The following is a 25,935-nucleotide window of genomic DNA, read 5'->3' as shown; positions in this document are numbered from 1 at the left end:
GCACCCTCATCGCTGTCCCTGCATCGGGCACCCCAGCAACAGCCAAATCCTGGCTGGTTTTGTTTTCCAGGTTTGCCAGCTGATGTCTTCAGGCCCCCAACCCTGATCTTCTAATTGCTTCCCCTCCCCCTCCTCTTTCTAGTGAATTCAACAAAAGCTATCCAAAAAACAAGCTGGACTGTAATCAGTCCCTCAAAACCCTTCCAAGGCTCCCCACAAACATGGATCCGGACCCCTTCACTGACATGTAAGCCCGTTATGGCTGATCCCTGCCTCTGATCTTCTCCTGGAGGAGGCACTCCCAGGACAACAAGCTGCTTTCATTCCTAGCTTTCTGTACCCCCTGCCAGGAATGCCCTTGACAGACCTACTCCTCCTGACCTCCTAGACTTGACTGCCCTCAGAGAGTCAGCCCTGACCTTCCTCCTGCCCCTCCCCCACCTTTCCTGGTGCACCCTCAAGGCTTTATGGGGACTGTGTCATTGCACTCACTGCAGTGAGTTATAATGATCGATTTCCACACACAGGGCCAGGAGATCCTTGAGGGCAGGGATGGTGTCCCATTCATCTCTGCAGCCGAGGCTCTGGCCTGGTGCCTGGTACCGAGGACAGGCCCCACCAGTGGCTGATGGATGAAGGCAAAGAAAAAAGTGGAAGCAAGTGGGAGCCAGGAGTGTCCAAAAGGGGAGTGAGGGCAAGCCTGGCTGGAAGAACAGAGCAGCAAATGTGTGGGCAGTGCAAAAGCTAACCCTTCCATTTACTGCACTCCCACGATGTCCGCTAGCCATGGTGCTTGCACTGGGTTTACACATTGTGTCTTCTCTCCTTCTCTAAATGACAGATCTGAAAACTGACATCAGAGGATGGAAGTAACCTATCCAAGGTCACACAGTGTGTAGGGGTCTGGAGTGGAGTCTAAGACCGTCAGGCCTGAAAACAGCAGTCCTGCTGCTGGGCCACACTGCTGTCCTGGAGGCAGAACTTGGAATGGGCAAGGAGCGAGCCCAGCTACACCTCTGCCTAGCTGAGAGTAGGAACTAGCTGCCCACGCTCAGACTGACAACATCTTTCTCCCAGCTGGACCAGAGGCTCCAAGGCCACACAAAAATTTACCTGCTTCTTCCCCCCATCCCGCCCCCGGCTTTGGGAATCTTACACACACACACACACACACACACACACACACACACACACACACACACACACACACACAGAGGAAAGGCCCAGGGCACCTAGGAGACTCATCCAGAGTACCTCCTTCTGCAGTCTCTCCCTCTTTGCACTTGGCCCAGGCTGATATTAAGATTCATCTGCATTCCTAGCACAACGCCTGGCAGATGGTGGGGGAGGAGGCTGGGTGTGAGCTGGGGGCTGCAGTCAGAGACCACACTGGATCTCCGAGGGGCCCCAGGAGAGAGTGGGGAGAGCCCACCAATGGCCCAGCATAGGCTGGGACCACTCCAAATGCCTCCAGTGGGTCGGAGGATGCGACCTTTTATTTTTCTCAAGACTAAATGAGTTCCAGAGAGCTAGGAAAGAGGTCCATCCATTAAGAGTGGGAGTGATGGAAGAAGGGTGGTCCTGCACCTTTGGGCATCTCTTGTCTAGGTCAGTCCTTCTTGCCCTGGAGATCTGAAGGGACCAGAGCAACCTGGGACCCCACTGGGGTGAGACCCTATTTAGCCTGGTGAGCACCTGTGTCGTAAAGAAGAGGGAGGGAAGAATGGAAGGACAGCCTCTGAGAGGTCTTGTCCATCCCATCATCCCTCCTCTGTTTCTCAGGAGGCAAACCCTTACTCCAACCCCAGAATCCAGCCTGGTCCCTAGTGGTCTCTTCAGGCCAGCGCCTCAACCAAAAGCTTCATAGTGATTGCTCTGAGGAAGAAAATGAACGGCCTTGCTAAGAAAAGGGGTGCGAGCTAGACACTTAGAAGAACTTCCTTCAGCACCCTCAAGTCTTGCAGGAACCAGCAGCTGTGATCCGCTGTTGATATCCTTGCACCCTTAAAAGGGTTTGGGCAGAATTGTCTTTCCAAATTCTAGGACTCCTAGGGGTAGGTGTAGGTAGGGCGACAGATCCCCGATGCCCGCTACAGAAAATAAGGCGCGCTGCCAGGAGGGCGAAAAAGCTGGTGTCCCCATCGGCGGTCTTCCAGCCTCTCGCCTCCTCTCCCAGAGCGAGCTCCTCCGCCCACCTTCTGTCCCCTACGCTGGAAAGTCGGCGTCCCAGGTCCCCATGCTGCGGGCCGGCAGGGGAGGAGTTAACTCCGGAGGTACCGACTGGGCTCACGGTACCTGCCGCTGCCGCCGCCGCCGCCAGTGGGAGGGACGAGGAAGCGGGAGCCGCCTGGGCGCCAGGAGCGCTCCAGTCTGGCGGGGGCAGCGCGGGGAGCGGGCGGCCGCGGCTCGCTTGGCCCGGGCGTCCGCCAGGGGGCGCGCCGCGACGGGGCGGGAGGGGCCGTCTGGTCTGGGGAATTAGCACCGGGGACGGGCGCGCGCGCAGGTCCCCCAGCACATCTGGGCGAGAGCCGAGCCTCTGGAAGCGAGTGGGGCGCCGAGCGCCTGTCTGGAGAGGCGCAGCCACCGCGCAGCCGGAGCCCCTTCGAGACGCTCCGGGCTCACATCTGGCACCGGGAGACGGGACCGCGCGGCGCGCAGCTGGACGCGGGGAGGGGGCGGCGGCTACACAGCTGGACCGAAGGGGGCGGGGTCGGTCCCAGCGACGGGCTGAGGGGAGGGCCGCGAACCACCGGGGACGGGAGCATGGGACAGCGCGCCTGAAGGAGCAGTCCAGGGAAGAGGGGGACTGGGACCCCGAAAGGAAAAGAGAGACGGGTGAGAGCGGAGGAGGAAGATGCAACTGACCCGCTGCTGCTTCGTGTTCCTAGTGCAGGGCAGCCTCTATCTGGTGAGTGGTCCGCGGGGAGCGGCGCAGGGCGGGGGCCAGAGGATGGGGAGAGCGCGGGAAGCCGCGGAGCCCTGAAACTTTCTCCCTCCCCCCTCCCCTGACATCCCAGGGATGCGGGCGGGCGAAAGCTGGAGGCTGGGGGAGAGGGCGGGTCCGAGGCCGGAGGCCGGACAGGAAGGGTTAATAGGGGCGGGGAGGAGGGTGTTTGGCTGGCCCACCCACTCCGCGGCTGATGGCGGGAGGTGCGAGTGACACTAGGGAAAAGGCCCCTCGGAGCTGAGTCGCCAAGGATTACCCGACCTCTCGCAGCATCCCAGGACGCGCGGAACGGGGGTGGGGCAGCTGACCTGCCGGGTCAGGGGACGCAGGCTTCTCCTCTGACCTCTGGGGCCCAGAGAACCCCAAACTGTGGGCCCTGGCGCGCAAAGCCCGGGCGGACTGGGGGCGGCCTCCGCGTCCCTTCCTCCCGCCGTCCCTCCCGCTCCCTCCCTCCTCGCCTGTTGTTTTCCTCGCCTCTCCCGGCTGCGCGCAGCCCGAGCCCCACAGGACCTGGGCAGGCGGCTCCCGCCCCAGGCGCTCATAGCAGCTGAGCTGAGCGCCCAGAGCCCGCTCCCCCGCGGCCCAGGATGCCCTGGAACCCCACCCGGACCCTAGCCCAGAGCTTAACTCCCCCGCCACCCTAGCCCGCCGCCCTACATCTGTCTCCGACCCCAATCCTGTCCTGGAGAAGCCTCAGCACCACTGGAACTGCCCCCTTCCTCAAAACAATTCCCATTGACAGCAACCCTCCCACCCCCAGTCCGCTGTTGGAGAGGAAGCCTTCCCTGCTTGGCCCTTACCTGTGGCCCTGATCACTACTGAGCTATTGACTATCTCAACCATTCAATTAAACCCTAGAGCCAGCTCCGAACAAGTGGGCAACCTTGAACCCAGCCCTAGGAGCCTCCCTGCCTGCCTATCCTGACCCGGGGGACACTGGGAACCTGGAAAGCAGGGCCAGCCTTAGCCGTGGGACAGATACTGGGTTGGTCACAGCACACAGGCATAGGCACAGCCAAGACCAGAGCAAGAGACATAAAGACTAAACCCTTTTGGAACCTCCCATCCCAGCTCCTCAGGAATCCCTCGGCCCCACCCATGTCATCATCGATCCAGATGTTGCAGTTAAGCTGGTGTCTCCTCGCTGGTGACATAGACACACCGATGAGAACTCGGTCCCAGAAACTGAGCAAACACATCCAGACCATTGAGTCTAGGGAGTTAGGTAACCTCCCCTGCTGGCTTGTTCCACCCTTCTCCAGGAAGCCTCCCCAAGGTGTGGCCTGTCACCATAGCTGAGCCTGCTGAGGCGAGAAAACCCTGGCAGAGTTTGACAGGACATCCAGGTGGAAACAGGGCTTCAGTAAAAGTCTTTTGCAAAGGTACATCTGGTCTGTGCCTCGTGATGGGACACTTGTGGCCTATGTCTTTTGGTGATGTAACCTGAATATCCTGATGTCCTCACCTGTGAAATGGGACTCACAAGAACTGGTCCCTCATCATGCAAGTGCTGTCTTGGCATGTCATCACCAGTGTTCCCCAGAGAAGGGTTTTGCTTCCTCGAGCTGGCCATCCTGGGTGTGGCATTCACACCTGGGTCTCCTAGCTTTAGCAAAACCTGAAACAAACTGGTACCTGCCCAGGACTGTCACTGTTTCTGGATTCTTATTTTGTGGTGTTTGACTTTGAAGCCAGCAGTTATCCTAGGCTAGGAATGGTGTCTCAGCCAGAAGACTAAAATGTCTTAAACGGCATGAGATGTAGGTGTGCTGGCACAAGGGAGTTCCTAAGGCAGGCATCAGGCTCCCCAAATAACTTGCAACTCCCCAACTCCAGGTTAAGGAGTGCTGGAGGACAGAAATGGTGCCTCCCTGGCGTCTTGGCCATATCAAGGGTAGGGATTCTACCTGGCCTTCACACTGAGAGCTTCTGCAAGGTCACAAGCTGAGCCCTGGATGGGAGATGGTGGCACAGGCCTTTAATCCCAGCATTTGGAAGGGAGAGGCAGGCGGATCTCAGTGAGTTCAAGGCCAGCCCAATCTACAAAGTGAGTTCCAGGACAGCCAGGACTGTTACACAGAGAAACCCTGTAGTCGAAAAACAACAAACAAACAAACATAAAAAGCTGAGCCCTTCCTACCTGACTGGGGCTTATCTGGAGAAGAGACCTGTGTCTCTGATACCCTAATCCATGAAGGGGAGACACTTCCTGACCATCCTAGGTTTTGAATAGCATCCAGAGGCAGGGCAGAAAAGAAAGGACATGAAGTGACTGATGTATTAGAACATGAGAGTGGGTCTTGAGAGAGCCAGTGTGTACTCCGAGTACACCACAAGGGAACAAGCAGGTGCCCCCCTTAGCCAGGGGCAGAGAACATAAAGATGGTGATAGGGATGTAGGTCAGATCTCAAATCTCCTGGGTCCTCTGGGGACAAAGCTCTAATTCTTTTTCCAAATCCCTCCATAGGTTATCTGTGGCCAAGATGATGGCCCCCCTGGCTCAGAGGACCCTGAGCATGACGACCACGAGGGCCAGCCTCGGCCTAGGGTGCCTAGGAAGCGAGGTCACATCTCACCTAAGTCCCGCCCCTTGGCCAACTCCACCCTCCTAGGGCTGCTGGCCCCACCCGGGGAGGCTTGGGGTGTCCTTGGGCAGCCCCCCAACCGCCCCAAGCAAAGCTCCCTACCCTCGACCAAGGTGAAAAAAATATTTGGATGGGGTGATTTCTACTCCAACATCAAGACAGTGGCTCTGAACCTGCTGGTCACAGGGAAGATCGTGGACCACGGCAACGGGACCTTCAGCGTCCACTTCCGTCACAACGCCACAGGCCAGGGTAACATCTCCATCAGCCTTGTACCCCCCAGCAAAGCTGTAGAGTTCCACCAGGAACAGCAAATCTTCATCGAAGCCAAGGCCTCCAAAATCTTCAACTGCCGGATGGAGTGGGAGAAGGTAGAACGAGGCCGCCGGACCTCGCTCTGTACCCATGACCCAGCCAAGATCTGTTCTCGAGACCACGCTCAGAGCTCAGCCACCTGGAGCTGCTCCCAGCCCTTCAAAGTCGTGTGTGTCTACATTGCTTTCTACAGCACGGACTATAGACTGGTGCAGAAGGTGTGCCCAGATTACAACTACCACAGCGATACCCCCTACTACCCATCTGGGTGACCTAGATGGGCCACACAGGCCTGTGCAGGAGGCCAGCTGTCTGGACACTGGGCAGGGAAGGGATGGGTCTCAGGAAGGGAGGGGGTGGAGAGGGCAAGAGGCCAGATGGGCCAGGGCCAGGCCTCAGGTGTTGGGGAAGGGTTCCCAGGGCTGGCCCCAACCTGGGGTGAGATTGTACTTGTTAAGGAGGAGGAGTAGGCCCTGGACGGGCTTACAGAGCTTTCCCTCTGGTCCAAAGCTGATGCTGGACTCTGAGGCCTCTGGGCAGGCAAGCCAGGTGGCCCCAGATCAAGCCACGGAGAAGGCCTTAACCCTTGGCTCTCTCCTTGTCATTCAGAAAGAGGGCAGCGGTCAACAAAGGGGCTTCCGGCTGTGTAGGCCAGGCAGACAGCTTAGGACAGATTGGCTCAGTGGCTTCCTCCTTGGGGGCTCACAGTGGGCATCCCGGAGTCCTTTTCCTGCACTGAGACTAAAGTGGTGAGCTCATCCCCATCCTCAGGTCTTTGCTGTCATGACTATCTGTCACCAGCCAGGCCACCCCTTTCCGAAATACCCTCTCCCTCCAGCACTCTGCACCGCTGTCACCCTCTTGCCAATGGCACACCATGCCCAGCCCAGACAGGACTGTTATGTCCTCCTAGCATGAAGGGCATAAGCAGAAACCTGCCGGTGTGCTGTGTGCCCACCTCTGCCCTAACCCCGCTGAGTGTGCATTCCAAAATAGGGGTGGGAACTTCTTCTCTGGGCCATGGGGCTATCAGCAGAATGGGGCTCAGGAGACTGGACTGTGTGGCCACGCTGGAACTGTGCCCTCGTGTTGTCTGTGGGGGTGGGGGGAGGGGTGGGAAGTCTTGTGAAATGCCCTGTCACTTCTCTGTGCAGAGTCTTGTCCTTGGAGCAGGGAATAAAGATTTCCCAGGGCACCATATTCTGAATTATCCAGGGGAGAGGTACCTGGACCCCTGTCTGGCTAGCATTTTCCAAATGGGGATCAAAGCTATAGACCTCTTGATCCCTGATCAAGCTCCCTGAGGCTTTGGGGCTGCCTTCTCTCACATTCTTTGCAGGCAAACAGATCAAGGGCCAGAGGCCCAAACAAACACTTTTGGGACTGGGCATGGCACCTGAAGGGGCAGCTTGGGGTAAGAGCCAGCAAAGGAGGTATGGGCCAAAATCTTCCTCCCCCAGTCCTCACTGAGTTGTCATCTCTGGCCCTGCAGGGGGCAGTGGATGATGCCCAAGGGTGTCCCATCTCTGCTTTTTTTTTTTTATGGCCTGGTCAAGTTCACTGCCCTCAGCAGCCTCTTTCTGTTTCTTCCTCTGTATCATGCAGCCATGAGAATCACCCAGGCTAGTGCTCCAACAGCCTTCAGGGTCCTCCCTAACTCAGTAGGAGTGGGCAGGGTCTGTATCTGGGCCTTGGGCCTGGGTGGATGCTGACAGACTTTGAGAACTGCCCAATGACCTCTAAGCAAACTTGGCTCCAGCTCCTGAGGACGAGGAGTCTCTGCTCTCTCCAGCTGTGACTCCCATCTGCCTCTTGGGGGAAAAGGAACAGACTATGGTGGCATGGGGACTAAAAGAGCATGAGAGTAGCCACTTTGTCCTCCTGCTAGAGGTGGCACCAGAACAGATGGATGCCCAGGCAAGGGTCCTTGATTTGGGGGACTCGGGTGAAGGGAAGGATGGAGCCCCCACCATGATGTCCCTTCTGGAGGCCATTCTAGGTCTGTTCTCTTTGGAGGTCAGCACTCAGGTCCAAAGGTTCCTTTTGGAAGTGTAGCTGTAATGTGGAGAGTCCTGGAATGAGGGCCAGTGGCCTGGCATCTTCCAGTCTTTGCCCTCTGCCCACTCGCTCAGAGCCCAGATGGTCCATGCTTACACACTGCAGCACATAGTCACCTGGTTGCAGCCCCTCTCTATGTGAAATGACCTAGAAAGCAAGATGGCTGTGGGCAGGGGGAAGGGGGGAGTCACTTCCTTTGCAGCTATGCCCTGAATCACCCTGAAGCCATTTCTTCTGAGCAGACTCAAGACACACATACCCCGACACAGCTTTCTCCCTCTGTACCACTGACTACAGTCAGAGGGGCTTGGGCTTGCCCCCTCCCAATCCTCCACCCCCACCAGGAGAAACCTTGGCCACTAGAATCTGGAGGGTTCTCATCAGACAGTCCCAGGGCACCTGTGGGGTGTAGCAGCAGCGGCAGAAGGAACTGTGAGGTGCCCCCATTCCCACCTCTGTGTGAACACTGAACTTGAGGGGGTGCAGGGGCACTCTGACCTGCCCCTCCTACTCCTCTTCCCCTGTGGAGAACCAGCTGCTGCCGACAGCTGGAGGGCCCGGCCTTTCTGGCACACGGTGCTGCCTGCACAGGGGGTGGGTTCATTTTAATAACTTCATTTCACCCTCATGCACATTCTGCCTCCTCTTCCCTGCCTATCTGCCTTCCCCGGCAACCAGGCTGAGCTCAGCTCAGATCTGGCTAACAAATGACTTCCCAAATCCTAAATTCCTTGGAGGAGCCCTCTGGTCTCTCTCAGTCTTTTCAGATAGCTCATGAGCCCCCTTGATCCTCACAAGGATAGCAGGTCCACCCAATTTCCCGGGCTAAGAGGATACCCACCTCTGCCCTTCTGAGCAACAGCTATGTCATTCCCTGTAAGAGACGGACCTCAGGTCCCATAAAACTCTCTGGCCTTGGGGAGGCCCCACAGGAGACCGATTCTTCTTGAAGGAGCCCTTCAAGAGAAGGTCAGGATCCTTTGACCTCCCCACAGCACCTTGAGGTCAACCTTCTCAACCTGTTTGGGGATTGCGCTTCTGGTCTGTCTTCCCTCCCCCGCTGCCCTCATAGGTAAGGGTCTTGTCTCTCCTATAGGATGTAGACTCTGGAGCAAGCCTACCAGACCAGACCAAGACACTCTTCAAGGACTTGGCTTGTGTCTCCCCATCAGAGTTGGGGAAGGCAGTACCTGGGGGGTAGGGGTTGTACCTCCCTCAACAGACTGAGCACTATTGGAGGAAGAGCTGGGTGGCAATTCAGACTGGGGTAAAGGCTGTGTCTCCCACATCAGATTAGCATCTTCCTGAGGGCAAGACTTGTACTGTGGATGAAAAAGAAGCACTCTTTTCTGAGTGCCAGGATACCAGGTGTTGCTTTGCCCTTCAGTGCTACCTGGCTTCAGTGGTCCTATGTTTACTGCAGTAACTTTCTCTGGACCCTGTGAGCTAGTAGAGGCTCCACAGTCAGCAAAGCCAAGTCCTCCTCCTGGTGAAGCTTAAGGCAAAACTGAATGGGTTTCTGTCCCTCCTCTCTCTCCTTCATTCTCCTTCCCTAGATGAGCAAGCGGGAACTGAGTCACCCCTTCCCATCCTTGGCAGGAACACTGATGACCTTGCATGTGGCAGGCTCCCGTGGCGAGGCCCATTGCTCAGAGACGCACAAGGTGGGTGGGTGGAGAGGGAAGCTGGAGGAAGGGGTTTGTGGGGGTGGAGGCAGCTGAAGGTCACAGGGTGACGGGGGCTTGGATCACTGAGCCAGGCATTTGCAATGGGTGGAGGGCGACTCAATTGGAAGTGATCCAATGTAATGGCTGGGAGTGGGAGAGAGAAATGTTACTTCCGAAGACTTGTAGTTCTGCGGTGCTGCCTGGAGAACCGGGGGCTGGGGTGACAGGTGACAGGAGACACCATTCGCCCCACCAAGCAGAGGCAAGGTGGGGTGGCATTGGCACCTGTCAATTATGCCAAAGTCCTGGAGAGGCAGCTGACAACATTCCCGAGGCACAAACACCACAAGAGAGCTGCAACTTGCCCAGTAGGGGCTGACTTCCGGTTCCACCAGGGACCTTGCTTCCTGTTGACCTGTCAACCTTTAAAAACTGATCCAATGAGTGGAGTCAGTTTCAGAGCTCAAGGCTTCTCAGTTCACTATCTCAGAGCTACCTGGCAAGGTGTCTCAAGGAACATGTTAATTTCTCCTGAACCACAGAGGCTTCCCAGGAAATGACAACAGGGTGTGCAAGGAGCTCGAGCTGGTCCCCATTGTGGGATGGATTATCTGGGTGATCTTGGATAAAGGACCACCTCCAAGCATCTCTTTATTTGAATTTTGTTTTGTTGTTTGAGACAGGGTTTCTCTGTGTAGCCCTGGCTGTCCAGGATGGCCTTGAACTCACAGAGATCTGCCTGCCTCTGCCTCCCAAATGCTGGAATTAAAGGTGTGCGCCACCACTGCCCAGATTATTTGAATATTTTGAGACAGGGTCTCATAATGTTACCTTGGCTGGCCTGGAACTTGCTGAGTAGACCAGACTGACCTCGAACTCAGAGGTCCATCTGACTCTGCCTCCTGAGTGCTGGGAACAAAGACTTGTGTTGCCTCACTCACTCAGTGAGCCTCCTTATTTGAAAAAGTGAAAGTTCTCCCTACCTTGGTGCACTGCTGGGGAAATTAAGTTGTTCATCAAATGTTACCTCTCTCCTTGCTTTTGGAGATGGGTTTATGCAAACTTCATCCCCCCTTCTCTGTGGTTGCGTGTAAGGACCCAAGGCTGGAGAATGAAACAGGGATCCCTATTCTAGTTCTGTTATGTGATGCCTGTATCAGAAAGGGTTAATTGTCTTTTAATATATGGGATGGTTAATATGCCTTGTCACCTTGACTGGATTTAGAATGCTATAGGGGCCACACCTATACCATTGTGTAGTGTCACAGAGAGGTTTAACTGGAGGAGGAAGATTGGCCCTGGATGTAGGAAGGATCATCCCATAGGTCCTAGACTGAATAGAAAGGAAAAGAAGAAAAGAAGAAGAAGAAGAAGAAGAAGAAGAAGAAGAAGAAGAAGAAGAAGAAGAAGAAGAAGAAGAGCTGAACACCAGTGTCCAGCGCTTTGCCTTTTGTGGGTGCAATGTGACCAGCTGCCCCATACTCCTGGTGCCATCCCTTTCCTGCCACGATGAACTGTGTCTCTTCAAACTGTGAGCCAAAATGAATAAACAAAGAAACCCTTCCTTCATTTTTATCAGTTTCTGTTGTTGTCATAGGAACAAGAGAAATAATACACTATCCATTTCCCCTTCCTCATTAGTAATGGGGTCCCCAGTTATTACTTGGGCACACAGCTGCTTGACATTATCCTACATTTCTTTGCCTCCACCCCACACACACCCCGCCTTCTACATGTGGCCATGTGACTGAGCTCTGGCCAGGGATCTTTAGGCTAAGTGATTATCCAGTAAGTTTCCGGCATCTTATGATAGTGGTGTTTATCCTTGTTCCTTCTTTGTCCCGCCATCCACCCAGCTGTCTGGAAAATGTGGCCACTGGCCCTAGCTACCCTTAGACTACAGTGGAAGTGCCTCATGGAAGTGTGGTTAGCTGGATGAAGACACGGTCCATGAGAGCCCGAAGCTGACTGCAGACTTCTGTGTGTGAGAAAAAGGAACTCCCCACCGTCCGTGCACCTCTGCTTCAGCGCTCTGTTTCCTTTCCTGTTTCTAAAAACGGGTTCTTGTGTAGCCCAGGCTAGCCTGGCCTGGCTGTGTATAGAAGCTGGCCTTGAACACCTGTCCCCTCCCCCCTGAGGGCTGAGATTATAGGCAGGTTCCAGCATGCCCAAAGGTCTCCATTTTTTTTTGAAGCTGTGTCTGGTGTTGGAGAACTTAAGTTCCGGCAGATTTTGGTCTCCTCATCGGTAGAACCGAGACAACACCCTCGCATCTCAACACATCTCAGAAATGTGTGTAGACTTCTGGGCAAGAAGGGAAGTGCCACTCTCCCTCCTCCCCTGGCCTCATTTCTGGAGTGGCACAAGTTGCTTCTGTTTTGCAGGGAGCCCCAGGGAGCTTAGGATTCTCTGCCCGTCTGAAGGGCCTCCAGGTCCCAAATTCAGCCCTCACGTGTCTAAGTCCCCATACACATTCTGATGTTGGTGACACACAATCCTCGTTAAGGGCCTGACTGATCCCAGCCAGATGGGATCCTAATTTAATTAAAACCCTTTAATTACCTGCAACAACACTGCTTTGGAAGTCCAAAGGCAGAAGGGAGTGGTGATGGGAGGGGGCACTGTTGACAGAGTAGAGGAGTGGCTAGCCTTTCAGCCCTCTGGGAGCTGGCATTGCCTCCTGTGCTGCCCATCGTGGTGGCCACGGAGTGCATAGAATAGCCAGCACAGCCAGAATTCTGGCTTGGTCTACAGCTGAGACATGATGGGAAGTGGTTGTAGCAGAACAGATCCTTGGGAAACAGAGTTCTAGGCTCTGAAGCCTGATGCTGTCAGCGTTGGCTTTGAACTGAGAGCAGGACCTGCTGCGTGGCCTGTTTACAGGATCCTGGCCCTGCCCAGGGCACTCTGAGTAGGAGAAAGCTTGGCTTGGATTTCTTTCCAATGGTCTGGCTAAAGAAATAGGGGCACCTCTGCAGCTACCAAAGGAAAGCTATGCCTCTACAACGGTCTTTCCTCAGTGTCATTGTCCTAGGTGTGGAAGATGAAAAAGGGTCACTTAGGTGGGCTGTGGAGGGGTCATGTGGTTTGACGACTACTTCCTGTGATGGCAGAATGAGTTCCAGCCAGGCCAGAGCCTGCCAAGCCCTGGCAAGGACAGACTGAAACCTAGACTCGTGAGCTGGGCTATTTATAGCCCTTGTGGACATCATCCGTTAATACCCCTTCTGTTCTTCCTTCGTACTTATTCACTCAACAAATATTGTTTAATAAAGCCTCTCAAACTTCCAGCTGGTCTCCACTGGGCCAGGAGACCCGGAGAAGAGGTATTGGTTCACATTGGAGCCATCGCCTCAGAGGAAGTGCTCTATTGAGGTCAGTGTGATGCCAGGGGCTGGAACAGAAACAAGAGTTCCAAGAAGAAGCCACTACAGGGTGTGTGAACCATGGGGCCCACCACTTCCCCACCTGAGTCTCAGAACTACATGCAGCCCAGGAGCTTCTGGCCTTAGCTTTATGGGAGGGGTCTCCTAACACCTAGGTCTTTGTGTGTCACCCTTACGGTCCTCCTCTCCTGATGTCCCAGAACTTGCTTCCTCTACCATCCCCTCTCTCCAGACTCTCAAGAGCCTGATCCTGACTTGGCCCGTATCTACAATGCTGTGTATCTGCTAACTTTGGGACTCCTAGAAAATGTGGACATCCCTGATAGACTCAGCAGAGAGAGTGTGCCTAGCACTCTCTGCCATTGGCCTGGAGGCTCCCTGAGACAGAGTGAGATCCCACCTAAATGGTTCTGGTGGTACTCTCCCTGGAGTGTAGTATGAAGCAAGCATCTTGGCATATCCAGGTCTGTGTGTGGATCACACCAGCTAGCTATGCCTGCGGGTGCTGTCTATGTGAAGATCTTCATTCTCAGTAGGACTGGAAGTAGCTGCAGCTTTGTCACTCCTGCATTCCTATGACGAGCCAAAGAGAGGGCAGCAGGTGACACACAGCATCAGTTGGCACACTTCTTGCCCATCCCTAGTGGACTATGTTCTCGTCTCTACAATGGTCTTTAAAAACCCACCAGCTGGTTGGGGGGATGACACATGCCATTAACCCCAGCACTCAGGAGACAGAGGCAGGCAAATCTCTGTGAGTTTAAGGCCAGCCTGATCTACAAAGAGAATTCCAGGACATTCAGAGCTGTTACACAGAGAAATCCTGTCTCAAAAAAAAAAAAAACCAACAAAAAAAAAACTAACAACAACAAAAAACAGAAACACACACACACACACACACACACACACACACACACACGCACGCATGCACGCATGCACGTACGCACACACGCGCGCGCGCACACACACAGCGGTTAAGAGCACTGACTGCTCTTTCAGAGGTCCTGAGTTCAATTCCCAGCAACCACATGGTGGCTCACAACCATCTATAATGTGTTCTGGCGCCCTCTTCTGGCCTGCAGTGCAGGCAAACATGCAGGCCAAACACTGTGCACATAATCGATAAATAAATCTTAAACAAATATGGTGATGGGTGGGGTTCAGCCTAGGATCATCAGTTGTGAGATAAATAACTCGGGCTCCTGCCAGACTCTTTATTCCAGGAAGCCTCACCTGGACTCATTTTGTGCCAGGGAAGCTGAGCACTTCTCCCTGGAGTCAGGGGAGTATGGAGCCAGGGCATGTCTGAAGGGAGCTGGGCTTGAATCTTACCGGCCAGGTGATTTAGATGTAGTCCCCAGCCTCTCTGAGAGGGGGCAGTGATTCCCAACTGTACCTGCTCACATGGTGGTTGGAAGGACTGGCCCTGCCAGTAGTAAGTGGCATGCCATTGTGGCCAGTTCTGAGTTGTTGCTACTCAGCCACCCACCCACACAACTCATAAGCCTCTAGAGGGAGGAGGGATGGCTTCTCCTTCACAGGGCAGGCTGTGTAGCCCTTCACCTGAGGATCAGTTCTGGAGCCAGGCTGCCTGGACTCAAATTCTTTTTTGGAGTGTAGGGAAGGTTGAGACAGATTTTCTCTGTGTAGCCCTGGCTGTCCTGGCACTCGCTCTGTAGACCAGGCTGGCCTCCAATTCAGAGATCCACCTGCCTCTGCATCCGGTGCTGGCATTAAAGGTGTGTGCCACCACTTCCCAGCATGGATTCAAATTCTTGTTCTGACACATTCTCACTGCAGACCTCAGACAAGCTGGTGAACATCTTTGTATCTGGATTTCTTTCTTTTTTTTGTTTTTTTCGAGACAGGATTTCTGTGTGTAGATTTGGAGCCTATCCTGGCACTCGCTCTGGAAACCAGTCTGGCTTCGAACTCACAGAGATCCTCCTGCTTCTGCCTCCCGAGGGCTGGGATTAAAGGCATGCGCCACCAACGCCCGGCTCTGGATTTCTTCATCCACGAGATGGGGATGCTCTTTCCCTCTCAAAAGGTTGCTCTTAGAATGAGTTAAGTATCTGGAAATGTGTTTAGCAGCTACACAGACTCTAACTACAGCCATGATCCTAGGTGGGAGGCTTGGAGGATGTTGCATGTGAGCTTTATCAGGCCTCGCTCCAGTAAGAATGTGCAAGAAAAATAAAATCTTAGGGCAGGTCAGAGGGCTTTCGTGTTAAACAAAACAAAAAACAGGGCCCTTGCTTGCATTCTGTAGCTCTATGGGTCCAGACCCCACTTCTGCTGGCTCTAGAGAAGCCCATCCAGCATGAGCTGTATTTCCCTCCAGGCCTCTACCCAAACAATACACAATGTTAAGGGTCTTTATTTAGGAGTCGAGTTAACAACCAGAGTGCAACCCCCACTCCCCGCCCCCCAAAAAACCCCCACACTCTAGGTCTGGATGCTCTCCCACTCTACTTAGCCAGTCTCAAGCTGACTCCAGGCCCCAGCTGTGCTCTGGTCAAACCCAGCCATTCCCCTTTCTCCTTGGCCACCTACAGCAACTTTTATCCACTTGGGGGAAGAATGGTCTCCAAGGTGACCAAATCCTCTTCCTCTGGTCAGGACAAGGCTCCATTCAGCCAGCATGTTTGAAGCCAGTTAGGTTTGAGTCCACTAGCTCATCAGCCTGGATGGCCCCAGGGTTCCTTGCTGGTACCCTCTTCGTGTATAAAACACGGCCCTGCCTTGGATGAGATCCTTGAGGGTGAGGACTGTCTGTTCAGCCTAATGGTGAGTTCTCTGATGGGCCCTATGAGAGCCGTTTGTTCTGCATCCTGGAAGAGCTGAGGACATGGGGTACACAGGACTCGGGTCAGGAAGTCTCAATCACAGATGAGTCCTGGATTTAGTAGCTATGTAGATGGCTCCCATAGGGTCAGAGAAACAACTAGAGGGGCTGCACTCCTCCAGGGTGTTTTTCTGGGACATGACAGCGTTTTTGGTTCGGGGGAGCACCAAGTTGAGGTACACACGTGTAGAAAAGCCTGTAACTAGCCCACTTACTAGCCCTGGCAGCTCCTTGGCCTGGGATGGGGGGCTGCTGCCGCTCAGTCAGGCTCTGCCATCTGCCACATCTCCGTGGAGATCAGAACTGAAGGGCTCATTGGAGACAGAGATTTCTTTCCCTTTTTTTTTTTTTTTTTTTTTTTTTTTTTAATACAGCAGGATCAGGCTCAAGATGTCACTCTAGTGAGCGGGACCGGAGACGGGAGAGAAATGTCTAGGAAAACAGGGGAGAAATAAATGGAAGCTTCCATGCTCCAGAAGGAGGGAGGAACAGGGAACAGCAAAGACAGGAAAATGAGGAGAAAAGGGAGGAGGATCGTGTAGAGAAGGGCTTGATTTAGCATCCATCTTTCCTGGGCCGCTCAAGGCAGCGCCGCCCAGGAAGCAGGGCTCTCTGGGCGTCAAGCGACTTCCTCCTGCCAACCTTTATTTTTGTGTAACTACAGGCTGAAGTGGCTCCGTCCTGCCTCTTACCTCCTTCAGGAATGTCTGCTCTCCTGACCTTTGGAAATACCACCATGACAGTGAAGGGCATAAATGGAGAACCCAAAAGTGATTTCTAGGTGACCAAAAGATTCAATGCAGGCTTTTCTCTGGGACTCCAGTGGCCTTTCTACCTCTACACATCACCACGGTGAGACACCTGGAGCCCACAGGACATCGGCTACCCAGGCACCTCAAGACGGGATTTCTAGAGTGCATCCTGCTGTGCAAGATTCCTGCATGTCCAGAGGTGCTTTTGTCTGTCAGTGCCTCACTGTAGATTTGGGTTCTGAGATACCCTGGGAAGAAATGGATTCCAAAGGCACAGGTCAGAAATGGAAACAATCATACAGGGACATAAATAACACTGCCCGTGGTTTATCTTTCTGGAGGCTTTATTCAATGCCAAGTCCAGTGTTAGGGATAGGGCATTTATTTGTTTCCCAACTCCTTAGACATCTACCTGATATGTCCCTTATACAGGTAAGAAAGGAAGAGTTTACCCTGGTCTATACTCAGGCCAGTGTCACTTAAGGCCTGGATCCCACGTGGTGCCACTCGACAGTGCCAGTTCCTCTTCCACAGCTAGCTCAGACCTTCACATAGACCCCACTCTTTACCAGCTGGGGTCATTACCTCATTTCTACTTAACTATAAAAAGCACAGGTGTGGTGGCGCACACCTTTAATCTCAGCAGTCAAGAGGCAGAGGCAGGAGGATCTCTGTGAGTCTACAGAGCAAGTTCCAGGACAGCAACAGCTACATAGAGACCCCCATTTCCATCCCCCCAAAAACAGACAAATAAACAAAACATGACTCCGTAGAAACAAACAAAGTTGCTTACCTTCACACTAGAAGAAAAGCCAGCTTGTTTCTGCACTGCCTGAGCCCATGCCACCCAGCCTCCCTGTAGGCTGTCCCCTCTCTACTGAGCTCAGCTGAGCTTCAATGGCTTCCTCTTACTGGGTCACCCTACTCTCAACATGCTCTGGAGAGATGACTCAGCAGATAAGAGAAAGTAGTGCTCTTGCAGAGGATCTAAGTGCAGTCCCTGGCACCCATGTCAGGCCGTTGTCAACCACCTATAACAGCTCCAAGGGGACCAGCTTCCTCAAGGCTACTGCTGCAGGCACCTGTACTTAGGTGTGCACAGACCCCACTCCCGACCCACACACAATTAAAAATGTGTAGTTATGCTTTGGCTGAATGAGTGTCTGTGTATATGTGTGCCAGATGTCCAGAGAAGCTAGGAGAGGGCATTAGATCTCCTGGAAATGGAGTTATAGATGGTTGTGAGCCACCATGTGGGTGCCGAACCTGAATCCTCTGGAGAAGCAGCCAGTGATCTTAACTGCTAAGCTGTCTCCATCCTTATACATAATTTTCAAAAATTAAGAATCTTTAAAACATGCTCTCATTCTGCAGGAAACACACACACACACACACACACACACACACACACACACACACATACACACACACCATCACACCCTTATGTGCTCCTTTGCCTCCTTTATCCTTTCCATCACAGTCACACCTGGAAGATTTGTCTGGACACCCTGCCCAGTTATCTACCTGCCTCATTTGCAATCTTGCCCTGAAATGACCACAGTCACCAAGGATTGCTGCCTTGCTAACTCTCCTCTGCACACCACTGCTGCTGACACCACCAGCTACCGGCTATGCTGCTGCCAAGTCTAGTGAACAGTTTTTACTTCCTCTTGTTGGTACTTTCAACATACCTTGTTAAATTTTCTTCTGGTTATCATCACTTCTTCATTGGTGAATCTTCCTTTAATATTGTTGGATTTATTTATTTATTTATTTAAATCCACTCTGGAGACCAGGATGGCCTTGAATTTACAGAGATCTACCTGTCTCTGCCTCCTAAGTGCTGGGATTAAAGTTGTGTACCATCACTACCTGGCCGGCAAATTTTTTAAGCAGTAGTTTGTTAAACTTGAAGCTCTCATGAGTGCAAGAAACAGTTTTACTTGTGGCTGTGTGCCTAGAGACCGGTATGCTCCTTGGCATACTGTAGTTAGGTCTGTGAGTGAGTTATTAGCAGTAAACAGAAACAGTATAAAGCTTTTAGAATACTTAATTTTAATTATGCATTTATGTGTACAGATATGTACATGAGTGCAGGTGCCCCGAGGCCAGAGGTGTTGGATCTTCTTGGAGTTAGAGCCACAGGCAGCTGTGACCTGTGTGCTGGGATTCCAGCCTGGGTCCTCTGCAAGAGCAGTGAACCACTGATCATCCTTTCCAGCTCCCAAAGATTTTCTTTTTATTTTTCTTTATTTGTGTGTTTAAATGCCATGTGTGTGAAGGCCTCCAAACAGGCCAGAAGAGAGCATGGGACTCCCTGGAGCTGAAGTTACTGGTGGTTGTGAGCCATCTGACATGGGTGCTGGAACCTGATGTGTGCCTTCTGCATGGGCAGTGCCTGCTCTTAGCCAGAGCGATCATTCCAGCTTCTCTAAAACTTTATGGGGCCAAAACAAGGCAAAGATTTTTCCATTCTGATGGGAGGACCCTGGGGACCACACACTCAAATGCCCTTTCTTTCTAGAGAACTTTGGAAGGCTGCACAGTGGAGGCCATGGCCCTGGAAGAAGAGCTGGTGATGGTGGGTAACTCCTTGGTGTTGATGCCTGATTTCCATCAGTGCTCCAATCAACACAGATTACTAGTGCTGGTAAGAGACAGAAATAAAAATGTGTTAATTTACCCAGAGAGAGCAAAACGTGTAACATGACTATTGGTTCATGTATCAATGTCAACAGATCTACAGATGAATAAAAACACACTATTTCATTTTGCCGTTAAATGACACAAGTGCATGTTAAATTTATTTATTTTTATCTTGTGTGGATAGATGTTTGCCTGCATGTGTCTGTGCACCACAAGCATCTTGGTACCCAAGGAGGCTAGAAGACGGTGCTAGGAATTGAACCCAGGACCCTTGGAAGAGCAGCCAGTGCTAACTCCTAAGCCCTTTCTTCAGGCACAAATGCATTTTAAAGTACTGTGGGCAAGAGGAAAAATCTGAAACTACACCACTGGTGTGCTAGAGCTGGTTCACACTGGCTTTATAGAGCCAACTGCTAAGTTTTCAGGAATCTTGAAAGCTAGCTGTTAAATTGCCATTACTAAAAATTACAGTTGAGAGGTGGTAGTGTGTGCCTCGGCACTTGAGATGCAGAGGCAGGCAGATCTCTGAGGCCAGTCTGGTCTACAGAATGAGTTCCGGGACAGCCAGAACTACTGTCATACAGAGAAACCCTGTCTCAAAAAACCAAATAAATAAATTGTATGACCTTACAATTAGCAAAGGCACTCAAAAATCTCACCCTAATCATTTCACCTCTTACTACTGTCTATGCACACAAGGTTATTTTCATCTATGGTGTCTCTACAGGGGAGGGTCTAGAAAATGGCACACTGTACATCTCTTCCCAATTCTCATTCAGTAAGATCACCTTGAAGAGGTGAAGTCAGCCATGGTGAGAGCATTTGCATCATGCAGACTGGCAAAGGGCTTCTGTATTTAGGAGCCGAGTAACATGCCTTCAGTCACATACCACTGAACCAACCACTGGCCCATGAAAACATTTAAGGTGTGAAGAAACTTCTACTTGAAACATAGGCTTAAAAAGCACAGAAATGAGTCTTTAGGGAATCATTCTCAAAAGAATGTAGACTGAAGCTGGCTGTTTTCTTCCTCAGCTGAAAGCTACAATTATTCTACAAACATGACTTTCACTACACCACAAATATTGGTGGCCAAAGTGTTCATAACATCAACCAAGTGAAAAACCTGTATACCATTACACACAAAAACAAATGTGTTCACTGGCTTGACTGAATTACATTATTAGGGCTTGGTTCCTTTCTTCTCTCACTGCCAAACTTATGCCAAGGTAGCTTGTGCTCAATTTGTTGATTTATCCCGTTAGCTAGTCTTGGCTCCTGCCTCCATCATGATTGAAAATACTTTAGGGTAACCACTGTCATTCTAATGTGTGCTTTCTAGTTCTTAGTTCTAAGGCCTCTCTAGTTTGCTTCTGCCTCTACTAGACTTCATTGGTAGACCCTCCACCCTAGACCCAGCCTTGGCAAGTGTGGGGATCTTCAGTGCTATGTGAGCATTTGCTCTCTTAGTGGCCTAAGTTTTAGTCTCTGTCACATTGGGCACATCTCCTCTTTCCTGGATGCCTGTTTTCTCTGGCATGAAAAGATGAATTTCGTGGCCTCCTCCTTCATTTTGGGAAGAAGTCACCATTAAAACCTCTTCTCTCAGCATTAGTGGACACATCCATGCTATTACCATCAGGCAAAGGTGGCTTTTCATCCTCTTTGGTCCTTGGGTTGAAGCACCAAATATTCCATTGCCTGTTGTTCTTGGCTCTGGGCCAGGAAGTGTGACCTTGAGGAAGTGACATTTCCACCTTCCCAACTTACACAACTGGAATGAGTGAGAGCCACACAAGACAAACCAGTAAGTGCTCAGGGTGCCTGTGACATCTGTCAGCTGCAGGTACATTCCTATACTGGAGTGGCACGTACTTTATCTTCATAATGTCTTTCCCCTAGAGTTGATCTCCTTCAACTCCTTAATCATTTCTGCTGCTTGTATTGAATTCCCTCAAGTCTAGAATTCTTTTTTTCTGAGTGCAGAAATCAGCAAACAGTACTGCAGATGTCACTTCCTCCTCTAGCATTAGACAGGATTTGCAGAGGGGAGCACTCATTTTGCTGATGGCTTAAAGATCGCATCAGTCAACAATATTCAAGTTCTGTTCTCATCTGGAGGACAGAGCTTCTGGTTTTCCCAGCTCATTATCCCAAAGACTGATCTTCCTACATCTGATTTTCGCTCACTATATCCAGGAGGCATCCACCTAACGGGTCAAAGGGACCCACAGTGGCGCAGTCACCTCTGAAATTAAAACAAAACAAAACAAAACAAAAAAAAAACAAAACAAAAACAGGAAGGTACAGCTACCTTGTGCATACAAGCACACAGTAGACCAACAATACTTACCTGAATGCTAGATTAGTCAGCCAGCCATCAGAAATGAATCTAAATCGTGGAGGGCAGAGTGCGATGAAAAGTCATGAGACAAAGGAAACACACAGGGTCCAGGCTGATTACAAAGATAATTAGTTGTGGAAAATAAGGTTGGGTCCCAGCCAAGAATTTGTCTTTAACAAAGGTATACTAAAAGATCCACTAAAGATCCATGCTGCATCTTGATTTAGTAGTTCTTTTATAGGAGTTGAAGGGCCAGAACAAAGCACCAGTTGGTTTCAAGAGCAGCTCCAGCCCTCTCCCCAGTTTGTTTGCCATATAGAAGAAGCTGTTTTCCCTTCGTCTGCACAGGCTCATCCAATATGGTGGTCCCATAACAGGCAGAAGCACATTTTAAAAGGGACTCTCAGAACACTGGTCCAGCCAGAGATCTTCTGGCCCGTTGTAGGATCTTCATGTTCCTGGCTGGAATTAAAAAAGAAAAGCAAAGCAGCAGTAGCTCTCTGAGAGCTCAAGGCCAGCAGCCTTATCAGTGAAAAGGGAAAGAGGGACATTTCTTTCCTAAATTGTTCAAACCTATAAAGGTCTCCATGCTGCCTGATCACGACAGACAGGTTTAATCTCCATGTAGAAAATGGGAAATCTCCCTGCCCCCCATGGATGGCCAGAGATGAGGCAGGGGCTGACCACAGGGAGGTGGGGAGACAGGGACACTGCCAGATATTCTATTTGGCCCCCAAACTGCAACTCTAAAGGTTCTGTGGAACTACTTGCCTGAAATATTGTTTTGATAAATAAGCCATATCCTTGTGGAATTGCAATCTCCAACTGTTCCACTGGCACGGACATCTCTGCAGTGACAGCACATGCCCCAGATTGTGGAGTTAACTTGAATTAAATTTCAGATGTGGGGGAGCTAAGGGAAGAGGTGGTGGCAGTGGGAGGTTTATGAACAGTATGCTGGGGCTCTGATGTTGTCATAACCAGATGGCTTCAACTGTATCATTTAAACAAAAACAAACATGGCCAGAAATAATATAATACCAGGAGAAGCGTTGAGCAGCTTCATCTATACCTGAAATTCTATCAGTTTTCAATCCATAGCAAAGTCCACAATGGAGATTCTACAAGTATGGAAAATCCCAGAAGAGACCTTTATCTTGCCAAAGCCAGATGTCAGGCCAGCTCCCTTCCTGAGAGCACATGCTCCAAGTCCTCCACCCTCAAGCCCAGAGCTGTGAGTGAAGTTCAGGAAAGCAAATCTGCTTCACCCTGCTGGAAGCTCCGAAGAACAGGCCAGTAGAGGCACCTTTCTGGAGCTTTGTTCTTTCTATTCCCAGAGGAAGCAAGCTTCACTTCCAATTTTGTACCTAAGCACTCCAGAAATGGAACTTCCTCCACTCCTTATGTAATCTTCGGGATATGACATTAGCGGATCTGGTACTCAGTACTTGTGTGACCTTAGTTAGGCATACGCCTTCCTCCAGTTTCACCTTTTCCAGCTACAGACCAACACTACCTGTCACCTGACCAACCAAACTCATCGAGATGTTGAGATGTTCAAAAGGACACTACAGATGAAGGTCTGCCGAGAACTGAGGGCTGCAGAATAAACACAGAGGCAGTATGGGTAAAGGTGATGTTGTGCCTACTGGATCACTAGGTCTATGAACCAGTTCGGAAAGTGGGAGCCAAGTGGTCAGCAGCCAGAACACAGGGGACCAGACACTTCCTTACACAGGCCACACTTGGGAGGAAACTAGGAAGAGCCATGGAATGCAATAACAAATCCCACTTATGAAAGGAACTTTCGCTAGCCCACACATACCTAGCCTAGTAGTAGGTACACAATGAAAACCAGAAAATTTGCACAGAGCAGTCACTGAAATGAAATGTGAAAAGGGCTGAGGTTTCATTTAAGGTTAAATAATGCAACCTTAGCCAAACAATGTATTTCTAGTGTGTTCCACTGTCTGACCAGTGCTGTGGAGCTGGGAGCCCCAGGCATTCTTGTGAGCTCACTGTAAGACCTTAGTTTCCCCAGAAACACATCAGTCAATGACAGGACCCATCAGAGAACAACAATTTCCCTTTATTTAATCTCCATATTCATGTCCCCTAAATATGTTTTCTTGTATTTTGTTAGGAGAAAGAAGATTGGGGATTAGATATTAACACACACAGGGTGCAGAAAAAGCCCACTACAATTGCTTGCTTTGGCAGAGTAGGACCTGGTCCCAGTCTCTCATCAGGACATGGTTGGCAGATACTCAAGGAGGACAAAACTGGCAGATGTTCAAAGGAAACTTGAGATTATGGAGAATAAATAAATCCCTACTGCTTCTTGGACATTTCAGATGTAATCCCTGAAAGATGAAGATAAAACCAGGGCTTCAGAACCACATAAGCAAGAAACTCAGACCCAAGAGATAAGCCAGGTGAGTGAAACAAAAGACCAGAGATACCACACAGTACAAAATAGTAATTATTTATATTTTCAAAAAGAAAAAATTAACATTTGGAAGTCTCCCCTTTGGAGGAGGGGCTAATCAGAAGTGACAGGACTGGCTCCTGTGCAGGCGACAAGTCAGGTACAAACAGCCAGGCCATCTGGGCTGGGATTTTTTTTTCACATAGCAATAATAATAAATTTTCTTTTTCTCTTCTTTTTGTTTTATGTATTTTCTGGATTTGTTTCTTCTTCTTTTTAATTTTTTTAGAAAAAGGGAGGGGGAAGGGAAGAAAAAATAAAATCAGAGAAAAATGCAAAAAAAAAAAAAAAAAAAAAAAAAACCAAAACAAAACCATTTTCCACGATACCTAAAAACAGAACTATAGTTCTTGTCAAGACAGTATGAATTCTGGATGAATTATTTTTCCAGTTTTCAACACCAATAAAGATTTTTGCAAAAGCCACTACCATCAAAACACTCATCTTGCAGATCAAATAACTCCTTCCCCCTTTGCCTTCGTGTGTCACTTTTCATAACAGGATAAAAGGATGGGCTCTGTTCTTGCAAGCAGTAAGTGCGAATGAGAGAGCTCTTCTGATACGTGTACGGTAGTGAGGAGTTTTCACAAATATCCAAGGCTTAGCACAGTTGGAAGGACTAAAATTTGCTTCTTTCAACATAAATACTACTGGAATCCACAAACTGATTTTTGAAAAAAATTCTTTCTTCTTTCCTTTTCCCTTCTCTTAAAACTAAATGTCCATTTTTTTTTCCTTTTTGCTCCAGGCACCTGACGATTTGTTCTGCTCAGTCAGATGCAGGCAGGTTCCTCCGAAGTAGCACTGCTGGGATGTGCTTGGGGCCAGCGCCTAAATTGAATCCCAGTGTCAAACTTGGTCAGGCCAAAGGGAACACGGTGACACGGCAACAGGGTTTTCATTAGGTTGAGCAGCCCCAAGTCCTGGGCCCTTCCCTCCCCCCCATTCCCCTAAGTTATTTAGTGCTGTTTTAAAGTCTGGGTCATGGTGCAGTCTTTCCCCTGACACAGAGTAAAAGCTCCACAGATTGCGCTGTCTACCTGGTGGTCATTGGCAGCAACGGTGGTTGCTGCTTCCCGAAAATAAATGAAGTCTCACAACTGGCAGGATCTTAGGACTGCTTCAGGCGTTTTCTTGGGGGCCCCAGGAAAGGGCACTGTGCTGAAGCCAGAGAACGATACGCTTCAGCCACTAAGTGGGGATGTGACACCACCATTGACTTCCACCCAGAGGTCTCCAAGACATCCGAAGCATGACTAGGAGAAATGTGGAGAGAGAGGTTATTGGAGTGTGCACACAGACCAAACAGCTACCTAAAGAGCCCACTTTTTCAGTGTTTGGTGTAGAAAGTGTAAATGCAATCAACACTATCCAGACAGAACCCTTAACATGCATCAGAATGTGCTTGCTGGCCAATGTGCAGACCAGTGCCTGGGCTGTGGCTCTTCTAATTCCCCAAATTTGGACTCTAAGGTTGTTTATCAGACTCAACATTGTTGATATTTATACCCACAGACACTGACACAGAGAAAGAATAAGGGCTTCCTTAGATATCCAGCTCTGAGCTCCCACCTGGTGTTGCCATTTACTAGTTAACCACAAGGCATATCACAGGCAGGGCCTATCTGATGGTCAAAAAAGAGAAGATAATAGCCACTCTTTGCTTAATGGTTGAGGTACCTTCTAAAAAGTAACAAGCACATACTGAACATATAGTGAGCCCCTGGACAGAACTGACACTTACTGGTCCTTCCCTTCCCCTTCTGTCTCAGGCTAACACCTTAGAAACAATCATGTAACTAGACCGAGAGGACACTATTTCCCACATTTGGGTATTTTCTGTATTAAAATTGTTCACTCATCTACCTGAACATCTTAGTCTTAATTCCAACTTGCTA

General features: G+C 50.7%; 2 protein-coding genes across 3 annotated transcripts in view; one reads left to right on the top strand and one right to left on the bottom strand.

The window, feature by feature from the left end:
• The first annotated feature begins 2,854 nt into the window (after positions 1 to 2,854).
• Positions 2,855 to 6,120, top strand: Nxph3 (neurexophilin 3). The gene is made up of 2 exons (XM_027424271.2): positions 2,855 to 2,908; positions 5,416 to 6,120. The coding sequence occupies exons 1-2, from the start codon at positions 2,855 to 2,857 to the stop codon at positions 6,118 to 6,120; spliced, it is 759 nt and encodes a 252-aa protein (XP_027280072.1).
• A 17,898-nt stretch (positions 6,121 to 24,018) lies between these two features.
• Spop (speckle type BTB/POZ protein) overlaps positions 24,019 to 25,935 on the bottom strand; it is an 80,298-nt gene continuing 78,381 nt past the window's right edge. For both annotated transcript variants that reach the window (XM_027424273.2, XM_027424272.2), the window contains one exon: positions 24,019 to 25,293. In XM_027424273.2, the coding sequence (XP_027280074.1) occupies positions 25,149 to 25,293 (145 nt within the window). In that variant the 3' untranslated portion in view covers positions 24,019 to 25,148. The remainder of the gene's footprint in view (positions 25,294 to 25,935) is intronic.

The sequence above is a fragment of the Cricetulus griseus genome, chromosome 7, assembly GCF_003668045.3.
Source record: "Cricetulus griseus strain 17A/GY chromosome 7, alternate assembly CriGri-PICRH-1.0, whole genome shotgun sequence".
NCBI lineage: Eukaryota > Metazoa > Chordata > Mammalia > Rodentia > Cricetidae > Cricetulus > Cricetulus griseus.
Note: the sequence above shows the minus strand (reverse complement) of the source record. Positions and strands in the feature narration are given on the sequence as shown.